Source organism: Anser anser, assembly GCF_964211835.1.
Source record: "Anser anser genome assembly, chromosome: 13".
Classification (NCBI taxonomy): Eukaryota; Metazoa; Chordata; class Aves; order Anseriformes; family Anatidae; genus Anser; species Anser anser.
The window spans coordinates 20,669,976-20,689,387 of NC_139734.1; the positions used below are offsets into that span (position 1 = coordinate 20,669,976).

General features: G+C 40.5%; 1 protein-coding gene across 7 annotated transcripts in view; it reads right to left on the bottom strand.

Moving 5' to 3' along the window:
- DACH2 (dachshund family transcription factor 2) overlaps positions 1–19,412 on the bottom strand; it is a 289,478-nt gene that overhangs the window by 242,562 nt on the left and 27,504 nt on the right. Inside the window, exon 1 of one of the 7 annotated variants that reach the window (XM_083797540.1) lies at positions 10,509–16,593. The exons of the other annotated variants lie outside the window; for them this stretch is intronic. Within the exon in view, the coding sequence (XP_083653666.1) occupies positions 10,509–10,594 (86 nt within the window). The 5' untranslated portion in view covers positions 10,595–16,593. Of the gene's footprint in view, positions 1–10,508; positions 16,594–19,412 lie in introns of those variants that run through there. 7 annotated transcript variants of the gene reach the window in all.

A 19,412-nucleotide genomic window follows, 5' to 3' on the forward strand; every position in this document is an offset into this window, starting at 1 on the left:
TTGAGCAGATTATTCTCCCACCAAAGTGACAGGGCAGCTCAATATTTATTTTGTTGAGAATGTCATTTAAATATTGTTTGACACCTGCTCCCTGCAGTCAGCTACTCAGGGCATTACACTTTCAAGGGGCTTAGAAAGTGAGGTTCCAGCGCTGTGCATCTACGCACGTATTTCAGGAACTCAATTTAAAAAGCAAAAATAGCTAATTCAATTGGTGCGATTTTGTAACTCTTTCCAGGAAGAAAGGAAATGGAAATAATACCAAAGTGTGTGTGCTTGCAGACATCAGAACACCCAGAACCGAAGTGTGACAAAATGTGTGGACCTGAGAAGAAGTCTTAAGTTTTCAACCTGTCCCTATGTAGCTTCCTCAACATTTCATCAGAAAAACAGATCATTTTGCTTTCTTCCACTTCTATGCGAAGGAAAGAAGGTATCCGAGGTTTCTGTTTGAATCCCCCCCCCAGGGGCACACCCTAGACGGCACTGCTCAGTGACCCGAGACAGCTCGCGCTGCTACAGCTCCTCGCAGGCAAATGCGGCGTCCCCGTCCCCACCAGCCTCTGCCAAAATTTTCAAGTTAAAAACCTTCAGGCCGACAGTGGTTATTTCTCCTTCGCCTAGCTACCTTAAAATAAATGGATTATTCACACGTTATTTTCACCCAATCAGCGGCTCTTTTGAGTCATTTAATATCAAAGTATTCTTCCCCAAACAATGTAATGAAGCATCAGGCTCCTGAGTTTACCTGGAAGGGAGACAAGGATGCTGCAGCACCCCTCAAAGAGCCCCGGAATGTACCTCTAACAATCCCAGGGAAAAGGTCCTTATCTTTCCAAAAAGGGACTAATAATATGCTGTTTAACTTAATGAATTAAAGGAGTAATTATGTCCTTTGTTTCAGGTTCTTAACCTGTTTTCAACTACCCTGGTTTATTTGCTTCTATCATCGTCTTTTCCACAGTAAGATGCTGTTCATCTACAGGGTTTCCCCAAGCAAGGAACTACTTCTCCCCAAAGAATCTGGAGCAAGAAAACAAACCTGTTTTAAAACCTGGCATGGAGAAACAGCAGCTTTTGGGGGTAGTCCCTGTAATTCCAATCCCCAAAGTCCCACCTGCAACAGACTGAATAAAAATAAATCCAGCCTTCAGCTCCGTGTCCTCTCAGCGGTTGCTCTGAAGCCCTGCTGCAGAACGTTCCTGTGCAGCCACCGCCACCTCTTCTCCCCACAATCAAGTCCTTCATTCTTTGGCTACACCAGCTAACAGGTTAAGAGCTCCTGAAACAAAACTGTGGCAAAAGAATCTGGGGTCTATGTACGTACTGAATAAAATGAACTGTATTTTAATTCAACACTGCTCAAACTGTATCATCTGCTTAAAGGCCAAAGCCTGCTAAATCAGGTCAAAGATTACCTTCACTTCAGAAAGCTTTATACTCTCACACAACTGGAAGCAAGGAAATTTAACTAATATTAATGTTTTCGGTTAGTAATTTGTAATATCAAATGTGTGTGTGAGCTTAAGTAGTTACAAACCTAACTATATTTACAAAGTACTTCCTCTACCAATTCCTATATCCACGCATCTGTAATAGCCGGCTATAAAACAAAGTAACACGGCAGCGTGCAGGGAGTTTTCTGAAGTTCTTATCTTACCTATGAATACTTCAGTATTCCTGTCAATAAAGGGGACAAAAAGTTATGTGGCAAAAAAAGAGAGATATATTATTTTTTATTTTTTTTTTACAGATAACATGGTATTCCTTAAACTCCCTTTTATAATTACCAAAATATTGGAGCTGCACTGTAAAATAAACGGAGAAAATGCAAACAAGTGTTCTGACCACAAGAAGTAGATACATCAACTTGAAAAAGCCAATAGACATACACTTAATGTTAAGCACACGTTCACATGTCTGAGAAACAGACAATCGTGGGAGCTGTGCAGTAAGATCCCTGGGATGAGGGGACAGTGACTGGTCTCCTGACTGCCAAGGTTAACACAACCGGGCACAAACTGTCATCTAATGACAGAAAATACGCATTATTCCAGAGCCAAGATGGAGTATCCAACAAAGCACGTACGCGTATAAGCATGTGTACACATGTACATGCGCCTCTCTATATGTGCTTTCGAAACCTATCATTGCTTTTCGCTAGCCTCTTAAAAACTATTGAGGTTAATGAATCATTGCGTTTCAAAATCTCTCATTTTTCCTCTTCGCTTTCTGTAGCTCGATACAGACATCATTACTTCTCCGCCAGTACAGTGATTCTGTTCGTCATGCCTGAAACAACTACAGCGCAGAGATTAAATACAATCTATATCCACATAAATCATTGAATAAATGAATCATGAAATTAATATGTAAATTGTGTGTTTAACCTCTATTTATACAGCACTGTCTGTCACCATGTAGTAAATCTAAAACTAATTGCAAATTCACAACTCTGCAAAAAGAACACCATGGTAAAAGCTTGACATATTTATTAACTAAATGTTGAACTACATTGAGTAAGTAATTAACAGTCATGCCAGAACAGGGAGAGGAAATTATATTTAAGCACAGATGTCACCTGTATGAAATGGCTAAAACTATTTTAGATTAGATTTTGATATTAATCAAAGAATACTCCTATTTAATTTTTGACAGACAAATCTGTTTCCATTTATTCATGATTCCATTAAACACTCCGTTTTTAAACCTGAATGTCATGTCCATTCTCATTCTGATATGTTCCTTTTAATGTCCTTTAAAAGAAAACGCACAGAAGAAAAGACTCAAAAGGTAAGGTTAAATGGTAATAAAATCTTCCTACAGTCTAGACAAAAGCCTTCAATAGACCAGGAAAATAATTTTATATTAGGTTAAATTCTGTGATTAAGTTGATACATAAAAAAATTGAATATAAGTCTTAAAATACTGTATCTAATTTCATTCCTACACATTCCTAGTCCTTTCCAACAAACAAAATGCATCCCTAATTGGAGGATCACGGAAGTTCCGTAGCTGCTGGCACCAGCACAGAGATCTTCCCCACGTTTAATTTTGTCCTAAACTTGGAATTATTATGCAGGTTCACGTATTTAAAAGGCAACAAAACAGGTGCTATATGAAAGCACATGCCCATGCGGGTGTTTGCAGCTTCCAACAGACCAGGCAATAAGGTACTAACAAAGAACAAAACAGAAGGGAGACATTTTACGTTCAGGCAGTTAAGACATACTGATTGCATGGCACAAGGTCAGTAATGCTCGTCAGGAATACCTGTTGCTGCCAAACCTGGACCTTATCATGAAACTTGCAACATTAAACCTTTTTTCTTAAAATCCTCAGGAGCTGGAACAGAGCAAATTCCGTAAGAATCAACAAAACCCAAGCAAGCTCTGCTTGCCTAAGAGCTATGATTGGCTGTATTTCATCTGCCCTGGCTTTTCCTCTTAAATTTAAAACCTTCAACATGTGAACAGAGGTAGTCCACACACACAATTCCCATACAGGATGGGAGCATAAGACAGGTTTGTAAGTAGAAAAACGAACCCTTGCTGAAAATTAGAACAGCGAAGTAAAACTGATTAGATAATAAATATGTAGTTTAAAACAGCAACTGGCCTATTGGGCAAACCTGCTTTCATAACAAGTGCTGTGAATTTGAAAAATACACCACGGAAATTTGAGTGGATTAAAATGGAAAGCATATACTGCAAGAGAAGTGAGTGTCCAATTCCAGGGGCAGGAAAAGGGTGAGATCCTGTAATAGCCAAGACTGATGAGAAAGCTCACACAATTTTATGCGCTTCTGTTTCCAGGCTTCCAGTATAGACAAACTCAGGTAAGCAGATAAATTCTACTTCATACGGAATTTATAGACTTCAGCTGTCCCCTCACGGCAAATTTATTTTGTACACAGCACTTCCCACTCCGCTCCTGATGAAGCTCCGCGAGCATCGGTACACCCATTTCACAACCCGCACATGAGAGGCACGCGGAGGCTGGGTGGCTCGTTCAAGGTCACGACAGGAATCGTTCACGGGGCCAGCAGCGAGACGGAGGCTCCTCCGCTCCTGGTCTGGCAACCAGACCATGATGCCTTTAACTGTATTACAGCAACCTACTCCCCGTGTCATCAATCTCGGATCCAGAAACGCTTTAAATCACTCGAGGATTATGACATTTTTATGGGAGGACAACACTTCATTACTAACCTGGAAACTTGGGGAAGAACAGGAAAACCTCCCGAAGCTGGCGAGGACGGCGCGGCGCAGAGGAAGGCTGATCGCGTACAGCGAGGCAGAGGCTGGCAGGCAGCCGCGCATAAAACAGCCCAGATCTCCTTTCCCAAGAACATTGCTTTCCTTCCCGAGTGTTTGAACAACCACCAGCTGTTTGTAAATCTCTGAAGTTACATTAACACTTGTAAAACAGTCGTCTAAAGGGAGAAAATATGAAAACTGCTATTTACTATTCGCTATTTCTTATTCACTTACTCATCTGCTATTGCCAGTTTTAACAGTTTCAGGCACACGGAGAAGAAAAATAAACAGCCTGTGGCCTATGCACTACGGATTTAAGAAGGAAAAGCGGCCAGAAAACAGCCAGAAGGGACAGCACGCAGGCAGCTCGGACACAGAAAGCTTCTTCGGACTACTCCAATGGTTTTGAAGAACACCACCGTTGGTGGAATTGAGACTTTCACAAGTCGACTCTTTTTAAATAAATTAAACAGATATTCATGTATTTTCATAGCAAATGATTTCATATAATTTAGAACATAGAATACTGCAAGAAAACAATACGTGTACAGACTCCCAGTCACAAAAAAAATAGAGCCTTACAGGTTTTTTTTTGCTGTTGCCATTTTGTTTTCCTTTGGTCCATTTTATTTTTGCCTTTTTTTTTAGTAGTTATTTTTAAAGACAATTGCAAAGTGAATTTGATCAAGGATAGGTGTGCAACCAAGAGAAGTTGTACAAACCATTAAAAATTTTAACTGCAAAACACAGAACCAATACACGTCAGTGTAATTATTCCCTGAAAATATGAAAAAATGTAACAAGGGAAAAGAACCACGCCAAATATAAGTCTAGATAATGAGAATTATCTAGATAGAATTAGAGTGGAACTTCCTATAAAAACAACTATTAATGCTCTTGTTCAGGACGTTTGCCAGACCCTACCTGGAACAACTTAAATTACCCAAGTTTAACAGGAATGGATTCACTCTCTCTTGTCTGTACCACCTCTCTCTCAGGGTCTTGCGTAGTCCCTCTCTTTTTCAACTGTATCGTGTGGCCTAGTGTCTCAGCTTTAGCATTCCTGTTAAGTGAATTATTGGCCTCAATCTACTGATTTTCATCCCATTTCTATTACTCCAGTCCTTCACATCACCACGCTGTCTTTTTAAAATCTCCTATATATTGACAGTATCTTCCTACATTTGTCATCAGCAAACTGCATTACCACACTCCCAGTCTTTGTGCCAAGGTGATCATCAAAAATATTAAAGAAGATCAGCCACCAAACAATCCTTGAAAACTCAATCGGTAACCTCCCTTAAGCCTGGTCATACCAAATTATATTTTGTATCTCCAAGCCATTTAACTCACCTTACACTTCCTCCACGAGTTCCTCCTTTTTACCAGCTCCTCCTGCAATTTCCCATTCTACATGCTCTACGGAAGTCCAGATAGGAAACACAGCCTTTCCTATGCCTAGAAAACCAGTAATTTTATCAAACATAGCTATCCAATCATCTTAACATGATCTACCCATGGATAACCACATTTTATTATATCTAACTATCCACTTTTCTGTCTGGTTTGAATTATATTTACAAAAAAAAAAGTTCCACATTTCCCCTGCAAGCTAGATGAACAATTACATCTACATTTCTGTGTTTCCTTTTATGAAATTTATACTGATGAACTACCTGAGCTTAATCAAAGCTCATATAAATTTGCCAAGATTAATTATGGTTTTTTGTGTGTATCTTTATTTATTTAGGACTATGAAGGATCTAAAGTACTTGCTTACTAGCAAAAAACCTTGCAGTTCACCTGTTTTGTCACCATCTCTCAGAAGACAGAACCGTAAGCATTATTTTCAAGACTACCAGAGCATTTAGAGCAAACTCAGAAGGATGCAAGGCAAGCCCTGTTATAAAGCTTCCTCGCACCAAACATGAGATGAAACCAAGCTACACAAAGGATGCAAAAAGGGCAGCAAAAAAAGAGAAAAAAAAAATTTTCTCACATTCACACCTAGCTTCTATAGGCACCCCTGTATTTCCCAAGGACATCAAGCCAGACAAGCAAGAGCTGCAGGAAGCGCTGGCTAACCCCACGCGGTCGATTCCTTATTGCGATCTTAGGGAAATAAACACATCTCCTCTTCCCTGCTTCTCACTGCAGCATGGATGGCAGCTCCCTCAGCTGTCACCACCTTGGACCTCACTTTCCGCGCAGAAATTTAGAGCAGTCCATCGCTACTGCACCTAGATTAAACGCACGCGGGAAGGGAGAGGGGAGATGCCGTAACACGGCTTGTTACTTTCCCCACGCAGGGAGAAGATTGGCATAGCGCTGTTTTTCAAATCACTAATGGGTCTGATACTGTTTCCACAAGAGATTTATGTTAAAAAGATAACTTTCCTCACTTTTCGTTTTCATTTCTGTTCCTTTCTCTATCCGACATTTCATTCTCGGAAGGAGAAAGAGCTGCTCATTTCTGTGGCAGGAAAGAACAATCTCAGATTTATAACGCGTAAGGAACCCATCACCGTGATAGAGCAATCTTTCCACCAGACATCTCTCCATTACTGAAGCTGATGTCTCCCTGCCCTGATGCCACTTCTGGACTGATCTGTCAGCCCCAACAGGGGGGCTAACAGCACGCCGTCTCGCACACGCATTTTTCATCTTTATCTCAGCCAGCTCTGCAGCTCCTCTTAAACAAACTCTCCAAAGGCAGTTTCACCATTTTTTGAACAAATCCATTTGAATGAAACTGCGTATTTTCAACATCGCATCTTCTGTGACTTTATTTTCCATCTTATTTTATGATGAAGTTATTTTAGTTTTTATGAAAAGAAATAATGGGTAGAGATGAAGGCTTCATTCCACTGTGCTGACAACATACTGGTTGGAGAAATGGTGCAGTTAATAATGTAAACTTGATGTATGTAAGCACAGCTGGTTTGGGAGCATCTTTTCAGTAGCGCTAATTTATACTTTTGCCTTTATTTTGCGTTTTGGTTTATGATTTTGATTAGCCACTAGAATAAGCTCTCTTAATTGCATCCTGCTAAACTGGTTAAAAGAAAAAAAAGCTGTATCATGTGACCTTTATTAGTTTATTAGACTTTACTATGTTAATATATTAAAAAAAATCAACACCCGGCCTTACTGGTTGTCAGGTACCTTCAAGACTCCACAGGCAGTTGGGAATGGGGTTAAGAAATGAGGGAAAATCACGCTCCCCCACCCCTCTGTGATGGAAAACACACACACACCCCTCCCCCCGGATCTGTTCATTAGCCATCTTCAAATTGTGCATCATGCTAATTTCTTCCCTTGATCTAGTTTGCTTTTTGCATCTCAGTTGAAGGTCTTCTGTACAAAATACATACCGCCACCAGTATTAAATGTCAGGTCTCTTTACTTCCTGCCCTGACAGCACTCCCTAAATTCATTACATGTTTAGTTATCAAAAAAAAAATGAGGGTTGGGGTGGGGGGGGGAAAGGCAAATACAGCAGGAGAAAAAAAAGAAAGATAGCGTAAGTGGGAGATGCCTTTGAGAATCATACGCTACCTCACAGGTGTTCACATTCCTGAACAGAAACCACACAAACCTGGTATTAACCTCTTCCCTTGAAATTGCTTTAGAACTGTTTTCTAGAACTTCTTAGACTTCAAATTTAAATCTGATTGCCAGGGAAGGCTTTCACAATTTTTTGTATTTTTTTTTTTAAAGCATAGCAATCAAAAATAGGATGAACATGCAAATCCTTGTTTTTGTTGAAATCCACATTTAAAAAAACATGAAAAACAATTAAGAAAGCATGGGAACCTACTACCAAAGTCGAAACAATCATTTCCAAATTAGAAAGATACAGTTAAGCTAAAACAAAGGTTTCTACCCGCAAACAGTATTTATATGCACACAGACACACCTCTTACAGCACTGGAAACAGGTGTTATTTCAGAACTTATCTTCTCAACACTTTTCCCCTAAACGTGCTAAACTTGAAAAAGCGACGATGATATTAGGGTATCTCGTCCTTCACAAAAGGGATCGGTGGCAGCCTGTGATATTTCCATGTCAGTTTTCTACAGAGATGACACCGAAAAGATTTCTAAATATAAAATCCAAAATTATTTCTATTCCTATGCACTTCAAATGTATTTTCTGAAAATGGTTTTGAACACAACATGACACCTTAGAAAAGAGCAGGATATTCATCATAGGAAACCCACTGCAGAAATCCCCAGCAATCAGGAATTTCAGGTCATCACAGGCAAACTCCCACTGTGTGGCCAAAGCAGAACTTTGCGAATCTGCCCTCTGTTGAAACTCAGTGGAAAGCTCTCCCTGCTTCGGCACAGATAAGCAAGTTAATCACCTGATTTAAAGGTAGGCTGCTCTTTATATCAACTCTGAAGTAAACTGACAGCCGTTAGGCTTTTACGGTGACAATGTCACGATCAACGGTGCCGTCTCAGGTGTTAATGCTTCATTTACCTTTAAAAGCAAATGTAATAACCCAGAAAGATCAATATTATAAGTTCTTTATTCCATGTTAAATTACTGTGAATTCATTGTGTTATTACAGAATCTCAGTGACATTAACCATAGCCTTAAAATGTTAATGCAAAACAGTGCATCACAGTCGTCCTTATCAGCTCTTCAGCTCCTACAAAAAATATGAAGGAACTACAAAACCACATCAGAAGGTATTTTGGTAATACTGCTCTTGTCTATGCAAAATTCAACAACAAAACAGCAGAGAAGCCTGAATGAAGGATAACTGCATGAGTATCCAAAGTATATGAAGAAAACAAACAGGACGAGGTAGGCACCTTAAGCCATGCACTACTTGCGTTTTTCCCCAAAAAAACTTTACTTAATGGAAATAAATGTATCAGCTTCAGAACAATGCTACACTACAGCATGGTACCACTAACTGTAGTATACCGTAATACTAGCTGCTGATGGTCCACAGAAGTCTGATTCCTTTTATTTTTTAAAGCACACAGACACAAAGGTTCCACTCTCCACCACCAGACAGGCAGAACCCCAGCAATGGCTTTCAGCTGCAACGACAACTGGAAGGCAACGGTCTGGCCCAAAGGGCCCAACGCTGACCACTCAGGGAGAATCAGGCTGGAAAGCCCAGAAACCTGGCTCAGGAGCTACTGTTCCGCTTTGCACCACCACTCAGTATTTGTCACAGCCCCCAGAGCCATAGTTAAGCCTCTTAAACATATAGTCTAGTACGGCATTCTTGTCATAACTAAGTAATCTTAAGAGGGTTTGCATGTGCTGTCAGATCAGAGGGGATTCTCCCCCCCCACTTTTTTTTTTTATTATTAAAGAATAAGGCTTTTTTTTTTTTTTAAAGGGAACAAATATACATTTTAATCCAATAATCTGTTTTGCAGCCAACTCAACAAACTTCTGCAAGGAAAACATTATGAAAAAGCAAAGAGCACATTACATTTTGATTAATTTGATGCTATTATGCATAGAGCCACTCATACATTATGTCCTGCAAACTGTTCTTATCCAAGAACAAATATAGAGTGAAGCACTGAAAATTTTTATTAAAGTAAACACAATCCCAATGTAACATGCTCGTTATGGAAGTAATACTAGGAGGCAGCTAAAAAAAAAAAAGGGGGATCATTCTAGATGGAATGTAATAAACATTTGCATGGACACACATCTACTCTATGCTGAAAGTTTTGAGTGCTTGACTATAAAAAGCTTGTCTTGGTGTCTGCATAAGCAGATGTCAGTCACCTACCAATTTTTAGGCATTTAAAAAGCTTCCCAAGTAGGAAACATGAATGCTACTATTCATCAATGGTAGCAAGCACGCCTGTGGGCTTCTTATCAACCAAACACAAAGCCAATTGCTATTTTGGTTCTCACATTCTGGTACTTCCTATTTAAGGTAAAGCATTTGCAAATAAAACCTTGCATATTAACGTATCAGGAAAGGAAACAACTACAAACAATGCCAAGTGCAGCAAGGCTCTTGAATGATAGATGGGCAACACAGAACTGCAATTTCATAGCAAGTCACAGGGTAGGAATTAATTCATTTCCTAAAACTGACGGATGAAATTCCTTAATATGAATGCTTCTTTCTTTCTTAAGTTGTGCAACAGTTTCATGCTTACAAAACATTCAGGCTACAATTAAGATTTCTGCTTTTAGTATAAGAAAAAAGTGAATAAAATGAAAACCCAGCACTACACTGAAAGTCAGCTGAGTTACCTCAACAGCCAAGGGTGGTTGGTGTCGTCCGCTCTAGGGTTGAAGTCCAGCCCCAGCAGGCTCCGTGGAAGCTGGCTCGGGCGCATCTGCAAACAGGGAGCGAAGCAGGAGCACGGCAAAGCGGAGCACAGAGGCACCCCGCCGGTTCTGGCGCAGCACAGCTAGATCCAGCCACCTCTACAGCCTCTGGCACAGCAAGTACAAAAGCTGCAGGTAGAGAAGCATCTTTGGAGCAGAGACACAACACTTTGTTCTGGGACAGATAAGGACCAAAAAGGAGCCTGAGACGTACCACCTCGTCAGGGAAAGCTAGGGAGAGAGCTGGACCTAGCATTGTCAATCTCTTGTGGAAAAAACTACGAAAATGTCCAAGAACTGTTTTAAAAAAATCCCCCAAACGAGCTTCCCGCACTCTGGGCCTTGCTTAACTGAGTGGCAATAAAACCAATACTGCTAATAAACTTTTTTTTCTTTGGAAAACAACCAAATTCTGTACTCTTCAACTCTTAAAAATCTTTCACTTTTTATTAACTCATAATATTCTAAATTCTCTTCCATTTAGTTTATATTCTTATGCTAATGTTTTAGCTTCCCCGCCTCCCCTCCAAAAACACAATACAGATCTTTCACATAACATTAACTAAGTACTAGCAATCGCCCGTTTCCATTTTTATGTAATCGAAAAGCTAGGCACGTTACTAACTTTAAAGATGCATCATGTATCTTTTTTGGTTCTAAATACGTTTACAGTAGTACACGTATGTATACGCATGCACACAGTCAAAATGACCTCATTCTTTCATGGAAGTATCTGACCCTTCCTCACCCGGATTTTTGCAAATGCTGCCTTTGTGAAAAATGTATAAGAGTAATGAAATTCCTGGCTGAGGCTTTAATCTCTAGTCACTTCTATAACAGAGGGGTGGATCAGAGAGTATAATTTGCCCTTATCGTTCTGCTCATCTCCTGTGTTGACAATAGAAATCCTCCTGTTAGTTTTTCTTAGACAAACGTGACCCCAACCTGATATGACACTTTATTTTTTCAGCTGTGTAACAACAGTCTCAAACCAGGTGCTTTTTAAGCTGCATTATCCCATTTTGGGAAACTTTTGTGCTGCTATCAGCAAGCTAACATATTTCCAAAAAATAAAATAAAATAAATTCTATTTTGGCTAAATTTGTAAGTACATAAACAAAATACTATCCAGTAACTCGACATTTTGACATTAATAAAAATATTTGACCATTTCAGGTTTTTACCCCATTTCAATTCTGGAGTATGTATTTTCAGACTTTGAGGAAATATCGGCAACATCCCAGCATTAATCAGATGCGTCGATGTGTTTAAAATACTTGTTTGCCGTTTTGAAAAACCTGATCATTAGCGTTCTCTGGAGGTTTTCTCGTAGGGAATGTATACGTTTTCTTGTTTTTATGTCTGCATATTCATCAGTTTAAAACAATTTTAGACCCCAGCCTCTTTGGTATTGTGCTTTAGTACTTGCTGGCACTAGGATTTTGCACCATAGCCCTCGATTTATAGCCCTCATTTAGCCATCATGCTATTCAAAACCCCGACTTTAAATATCCGCCACACAGATATGAGTAACAAAAAGAGACAGAGTATAGCTATTGTGCCTTCAAAGAAAAGCAATAAACCATTCTGCTTGCTCTCCTTCATGTTCTTTAATTCATTTCATTTCATTTTAACTACCCAGAACAATTTCACCAGCCATTAGCCTGGAATGAAACCTTACAAAGGCTGATTGTTGTTGTAAAGATGGGTCCCAGCACTCCCTCCCCCTCCTTTTCATAAGTTTTAGGACAAATAGGCTACTTCATAGCTACAGCTTTGTTTTTTAAAAGAGAATTCTTGCGCAGCAAAGGACAGACAAACTGCTTCACATTCACATTCAAAGGACTCCAAAACATCCACACAGAGCTGGGGGGGCTCAAAATCGAGAGCCGGGACCGCGGGGATGTGAGGGGCTGCGGGGGGCTGGCAGCAGCCCGGTGTGCCCCCTGCCATGTCCCTGCCAGCCATGGGGAAGCACCACGCGCTCAGCCGCCCTGCATCCCATCAAACTCCCAAAATGGGGAAAAAAAAAAAAACACATCAATTTTATGGACATGTTTTTATGTTTTGCTCACATAAACCTTCATGGGTGTCAGTTCTAACAGCCTACACCACACGAAAAAATGGCAAGTTTGTCTTCACTGCATCCGTGTTTTCAAAACAACCAAAAAAAGGAAAAAAAGACATACTATTTTCAAATTTGAAAGGCCCTGTGCACCTTACAGCTTACCATATTCATGGAAAGCTGTGAAATGAGAGAGAGATTCATTCCAAAAAGAGCTTAAATGTTGGATTCTGCTTCTTCTAACCAGCTAGTTGCATTTATTCATCAGGGCTAGAAGTCTGTCTGCTCGCACCTAGGCCCTGAACGTGCCACAACCGTGCCGCGACTGACAAACCCTGCACTGCAGCAACAGAGAGCTCAAAACGCTGCGGAATTCAAATCTATTTCCATTTGATCCTACCCAACAAGCAGATTAGAGAAATCTTTTCCAACAAAGTGTCAACAAACTGTCTGCACAGACACCTCCCTCCTCAGTGGGTATACCGTGTGGTTTGTATTATTTTTACTCCTTGGTTAAGTGTCACACTTGTCGACAGAGCGAACACCACTCTTCCACAGCAACACGGCTTTGCGATGAAAGTTGTGAAACCTTCAAGCCTCCCGGCTCCTTCCACAAATTCCCAGTACCTGCTCGGGCGCTAACAGCAGGAGCACGGCAGCCGGCCGAGCTCCCTCCTCGAGCTCGAGGCCAAGCTGGAGAGGAGAGGACAGCAGGAAGGCCGAGGCAGCGCCTCACCAACAGAGCTGGGCCGCAGTTCTCACTCATGCCTACAAACACCTGAAAGGAAGGGTGCAAAAGGATGGAGCCAGGCTCTGTTCTGTGGTGCCAGGAGAAGTGGCATTGGGCAAAACCGGAGCACAGGAGGCTCCCCTGGCCCTCAGGGGGCACCTATGGGTGCCCAGGGCAGGGCCAGGAGCTGGGCCCCGAGAGCCCTGCCTGCCCCAGCACGCGGTGGTGCATCAAAGCAATGCCTTTCCGGGACTTCTTGTCCTGAATGCTATCGAAAACCACTTCCAAAATTTGGGCTTTTTTTTTTTTCTTCTTCCAAAAACAAGCTTCAACTATTCAACCAGTATTTGTTTCATCATACCACAGGAGTGAAGAAAAAAAAAGGAGACTTAAAAGAAATTCAAAGTAATGATACAAGCCAAAAATGACTTTTCATGTAGTGACAAAAAACTTGGAACATAATCTTATGTTGAGTGTGAGGGTGTCTATAAACAGAGCTGCTTTACCCCATCTGAGCTGTTATTGGTGATGCCAATAATCGGAGTATTTTAAAGATCTGCTCTGCAAAATTGCATATTTTACTATTCACTTCTAAATTATGTAAATGAACGCCACATGAAGCTATATAATTTTAGAGGTATGCTTGGTAAAACAGACTGATAAATAAATCCTGCCACAATACAAACTCATTTTTATATGATAGAAAATGATAGAAATCTATCAAAACTAAATAAACATTCCTGCTTCTGTTTGTCTTTTAAGTACATATCTTTTACAGATGCCATAAACAGAATTAAACAACCTCTAACCCAATCATGCCACACATTTGTGTTCAGTTACAGCGCTTCTTGCCACATTTTTTCTCCTCCCTAAGAGTTTTGACATTATTAATTTCAAACTGAACTTGAACTTGGATTTTATTAAATATGAATTCCTAGGATATCTCACTAGGCTGTGACTTGCACTACAGTGGCATTACTGATGCTTGACAATAGAACAATCTATTGCATGAAAAACTACACACACTGAATCCATGTAAGTTTAAATGAAGTCAGCTATGTACACAAACCTATGAATAAATGCAAGCTTCGTGTAGGAAAAAGACAGATCACAATGGCAAGCACACAGGCACCCACCATCTCTAGATTGTTTCTTTATGTCCCTCAACATTAATTTTGTGTCACTAAGGCATAGCTTGCTTGTTTGTTCTAAATACAAAGACATTTGAAAGTAGAAGTCATCTGGTGTACCTTCTACACAAATTCAATACAGCATCAAGAGAAACCACTAACCGCAGGTCTCTGCCTCTGTGGAACGTATGTGAACGAAATCTCTGTGGCATGTAAGAACAGACACCCCGTGCTGCCAGCACAGGTAAAACAGGAAGAAGAGAACTAGGGAACATCGAAGTCAAGAAAAAGTTTACCTTCCCCTTCAACAGAAGCAAAAAGGGAGCTCCAACCTGAGTGCCAATACACCACAAGTACTTGTACAGAGCCACATTTTTTTTGTACAGAGACACATTTGATGAAATTCCATTTCCACAAGCAGTGGTTACTCATTTATTTTATATGGAACTGTCTCTATTCAGCCTATACAATACTATAATTACTTGTTCTGTTGCAGGTAAGTCAGGAGCTGCAAACAGAAACATGTACTGCTTGTTAGTTTAAGATCAAAAACATATCACTGCTGCAGCCCCACTCCTCTTCCTACACTTGGCAAGGCCACCATTCCCTTTGGACGATAAAAATCTCATCTTGCAACGATGAACAAACTGCAATAAAATTTTTCACATTTAACATTGTGTTGACTGACACAAAATTTAGGTAAGCAGAATGTATCTCTTTGTATTAACTGTGCAAATGAAAAGTATTCTCGAGTTTACAAAACAGTGATCCACAGGGCAATAAAACATGACGGGACATCAGGCATTGCTAGAAAGTAGCAATTCTGCTTTAATACTTCTCTGATTCTACCATTCACAAAAGTTTCCAGAAATCAGGACCAAAACACTTCAGACTAGTTTTATTGTATTAACAACACAACTCACCCTTGCTCTGTTCTGCACAACTGTGAATTTAATATGCCACCAGCAACTCCAGCATCGTATCAGACCCAGTTCTGTGTGCGACTGGGAGGACAGGTCAGCTCGTCTGTCTGGGAGCATGTTGAGAGCACGCAGCACCTTTCAGGTACTATCAGACAGAATTAAAACGTCTTGTTGTAACTTCATATGATAAAACAGTTAACACTGCAAGATGAATTAAGATTTTTTTTTAAGGAAATACTGTTATATACATTTTTAAAAGCACACTTAGTCCTTCATCTGACAATTTAAGTACCAACTCTTCACCTTTCATGCACATTGCGTCTTGCAGCCCCCCTGCTCTGCACTATATCATTAGGTGTCTCGATTAAGCAGGACCCGTACTTTTTATTCCAACCAACTAAACCATCACCTCTCTTTCACCTGGACAAAATACTGTTTACTACCATTTTTTGTACAATTTTTCCAAAAACTGTTAAATCAAAATACCATTGCATCCCAGATTAAGGGATCACCAGGAATACCTCTCCCTTGAACCAGCCTGGCTGTTTACATTTAAATAGCACCATGCAATCCATCAGATGTTAACAATTAAATACACTTGAATATCACTGGTTTCAACACACTTTATACATCCCAATTTCTATTCGGGTCTTCTACATTAATTACAACAAATGCAATAGCTCACTCCAATGGCTGTACGTTACTGGCTCAGACACAGACAGGTTGGTTACCTGTCTTGCACCAGGCATTTGTGAATTAAACATTCAAAAAAGTGCAAAGACTTTCTTCTCTAGATTGCTTTAAGTATATATGATTGCATATAAACATTAAAAAAAATAATCTAATAAAATACGATAGAATACATGTCCAAATCAATTAGGAAGCCAGAAACATTTTAAAAATAATGACCATAATTACTAGAGTCCTTAGGGCCATTTGTAGACTCTCTTCAAGTAAGATGGTGGTACTGAGACAGTAATATTCTCGGTCATTTTGATTATCTGCCTCACAGACGCGCTATTGTGGCTCCTACATCCTGCACGGTGTCACACAGTAACAGCAGAGCACAATTCCAGTATGTGCATTTAACACAAAAACATGTCTCCGCACCACCCAGCAAATAGAGAACTCACTATACATACACCTACACCTAAAAAGGTCAACCTATAAAGAAAAGAGGGGTTTAGCACTTCAGCGTACAGTATTTTTTTTTTTGTGTGGGAGAAAACGTGTGGGGTTTACTTCATCAGAAGTCAAACCCAGGTGCGCAGAAGAGCACACTCTGTTAGAGGGTTGCCAGGAAATTTCAGTGGCAAGCAGTAACATGCGGCCATCTCAGCTCCACCACCCCCAAAAAAGCAGTCATTAAACAGCCACTCCAAGCCGGATCCGAGTTTGTACTTCCTTCTTGCAAGACAGCTTCTCATCACACCCCATCGAGTGGCCAGGAAGTTTTGGTCCATGCTGACAGTGCCGGTAAATCCCGACAATGACGCTGGAAGTATTAACTGCTAATCGCAAAGCAGCCCCACAGGGATGAAAGCACCAGCTCTGGAACACAGGCATTGACAGAGCAGAACAGCTTTTAAAGAAGAGTGTGTGGAAATAGGGAAAACGTTGGCTAATTTACAAGGCCCACGTTATAAGTTATTTTCATGCACACAGCTACGGCAGAACTCCGCCTGTAAGAGCAAGAAGAAATTCAGAAGCAGACTGTAACCCTAGAGTAAAAACTACATTAATTACCCATAAGAAAAAGAGATTAAAAAAAAAAGTTCTCAACAAGCAAAGTTGCTATACAACAGCTTATTTGTCCTTTCCATCCTTGCCACTTCCAGTGACACAAAACACGGACCGGCACTCAGAGAAAGCAGCAGTAAGGCATGTGTCTTCTGGAGCACTGTTCCCTAGTTCAGCCTAGTCCCACAGAAGCTGTAAAAACTTCCAAGTCTGATAATTTCGTTATATTTATTCTGCATATTAAGATGCTACACAAGAAGTGCTTTAAAAAAAAAAATAAGTTATAGATAGCATAGCAATTGCTCAAAATTGTGGGATGTAGTTATCTCCTGTTGCCATCAATAACAAATATCAATCGACTTCAGCAGGCGCAGGTCCCCTACCTGAAATATAACAGAAATGTTACAGCTAACTAGGGGCTCCGCCTCTTGAGCCTGTACCTACCACTTCACCTAACCTTAAGATCACCTTGTGAGCTCTCGACTACGCTGCAGATTGATGCAATTCAGGCTACTTTCAGGGCATCTGTCAGTGAAACGCTGCCCCGCAGTTCCTCGCTGCCATTACACCTGGCGAAGAACCCTTTCCTCTGAACGGAGGCAGTACTTGTAACTGAAGATAAAAAAGCAGACCGTCATCTGCTTTACGAGGCTCCCCAAGGCCTGAAGCCGTTCGTTGCACGTAAAGGTTGGAAGACACCTGATACAGGGACAGAGAAATACAACCCAGCCTTATTCAGTAATAATATTAAAATGCCAAGTTGAGCAAGGTATGTCAGGAAACTGAAATGGGACCACAAACACTGCAGGTTTGCGATTAACGCAGTCTATTAATCCTCTGTTAGAGCACTAATGACAGCTTTCTACAAGTGTTGGCACTCACTGAGAACCTAACTGGATTGTGCTAATGCCAGCGTATTAGGCATGAACCTCTGCCATTGAACAGACTACCCAAATAAAAGGCAAGGCACAACAACGCTTCTGCTGTGACCCTCCTATTGTCCAAGTTCACTCTTTAAGCTGTTGCATAAACCTGAAATCTGGCATTTGCACTGGCAAAATAGGCTGGCACGTTTCCATACGCGAAGAAGTCTCTGACCGCAATGGAAGTGAAGGCAGGTTTTTGGTTGTTATTTACACAAATATTCAGTTTTGCAGGTGCTGAAGTAACAGTTTTAAAAACACATTGGTTTTATAAAAAATACTTAAAAACAGTAAATGCATAGAAATAATAAAGCATTATTTAATACTTTTATTAACAGCAGCTTGCTTAATTTTGATATTTAAGTCATGAGTATACCTAAAATTGTCAAATCCATTTAACTGAAATACTATCCCTAGAGCTAACCACTGCTTTTTTATAATAAGGTATATGTCATTCATGAATAGCTAACTGTTCCCCCTTCATGGAGAAAAAAAAAAAAAGAAGAAGTGAGGGACCAATGGGAGGAAAAGAGAGCAAAACTAGAGAACAGGGTGGCAGGGGGAGAGCTGCTTGCTTTGAGGGCTTTGGGGGGTGTTGGTTTTTGGTTTGCTTTTGTTCATTTGTTTTGCTGTGCATTTAGTGAAATGATCTTTGCTTCTCTTTTTCCCCAGTATCTCAAAATGTCAGTCTTCATTTAAAAAATGAATAACGATTCTTCCCAGTTCTCCTCACCTTCCCTCCATCTCCACTTCAAATGTGTCTTTAATTAATACACAAAGTTCAAACAAAATCCAATCAAGTCCAAGAAAGACTAAAAAGCAAACAAAAGGACTTCATAAAAAGCAGAAACCTTAAAACAAACTCTTATTATTGGACTCAGTTTCATTACTTTCAGGGTTGATAATGCTTTATTCCAGCCTACTTTACTGCCTAGCAATCTCTTCCTGGTTCTTACTACAAGACTCGGAGATTCTTAGCAGCGCAGAAGTTGTGGAAGCCCAGCGAGTATTAGCTGCCCATTAGTGCATGCTGCAGAGCTATTTTCCCATTTCTTACTCATATCTCATAAAGTTCTGAATAATTGGCATTTATTTGCTAAAGAGTTTCCCCCTGGGTCAGAATGGACGTTATGGCCATCTGCCACCACCTCTCCTGCCGGCCCAGGGATCCCTTCCTCCATTCCACGAAAATAACACCTACGCAGTCTGAACAGACTTTGGTGCCAGCGGGTCAAATGAGTGACGGCATGTGGCTAGGTAAGTCTCTGCACTGCGCGAGGAAAAACTTCTCTGCTGTGAGGGTTCCTGAGCACTG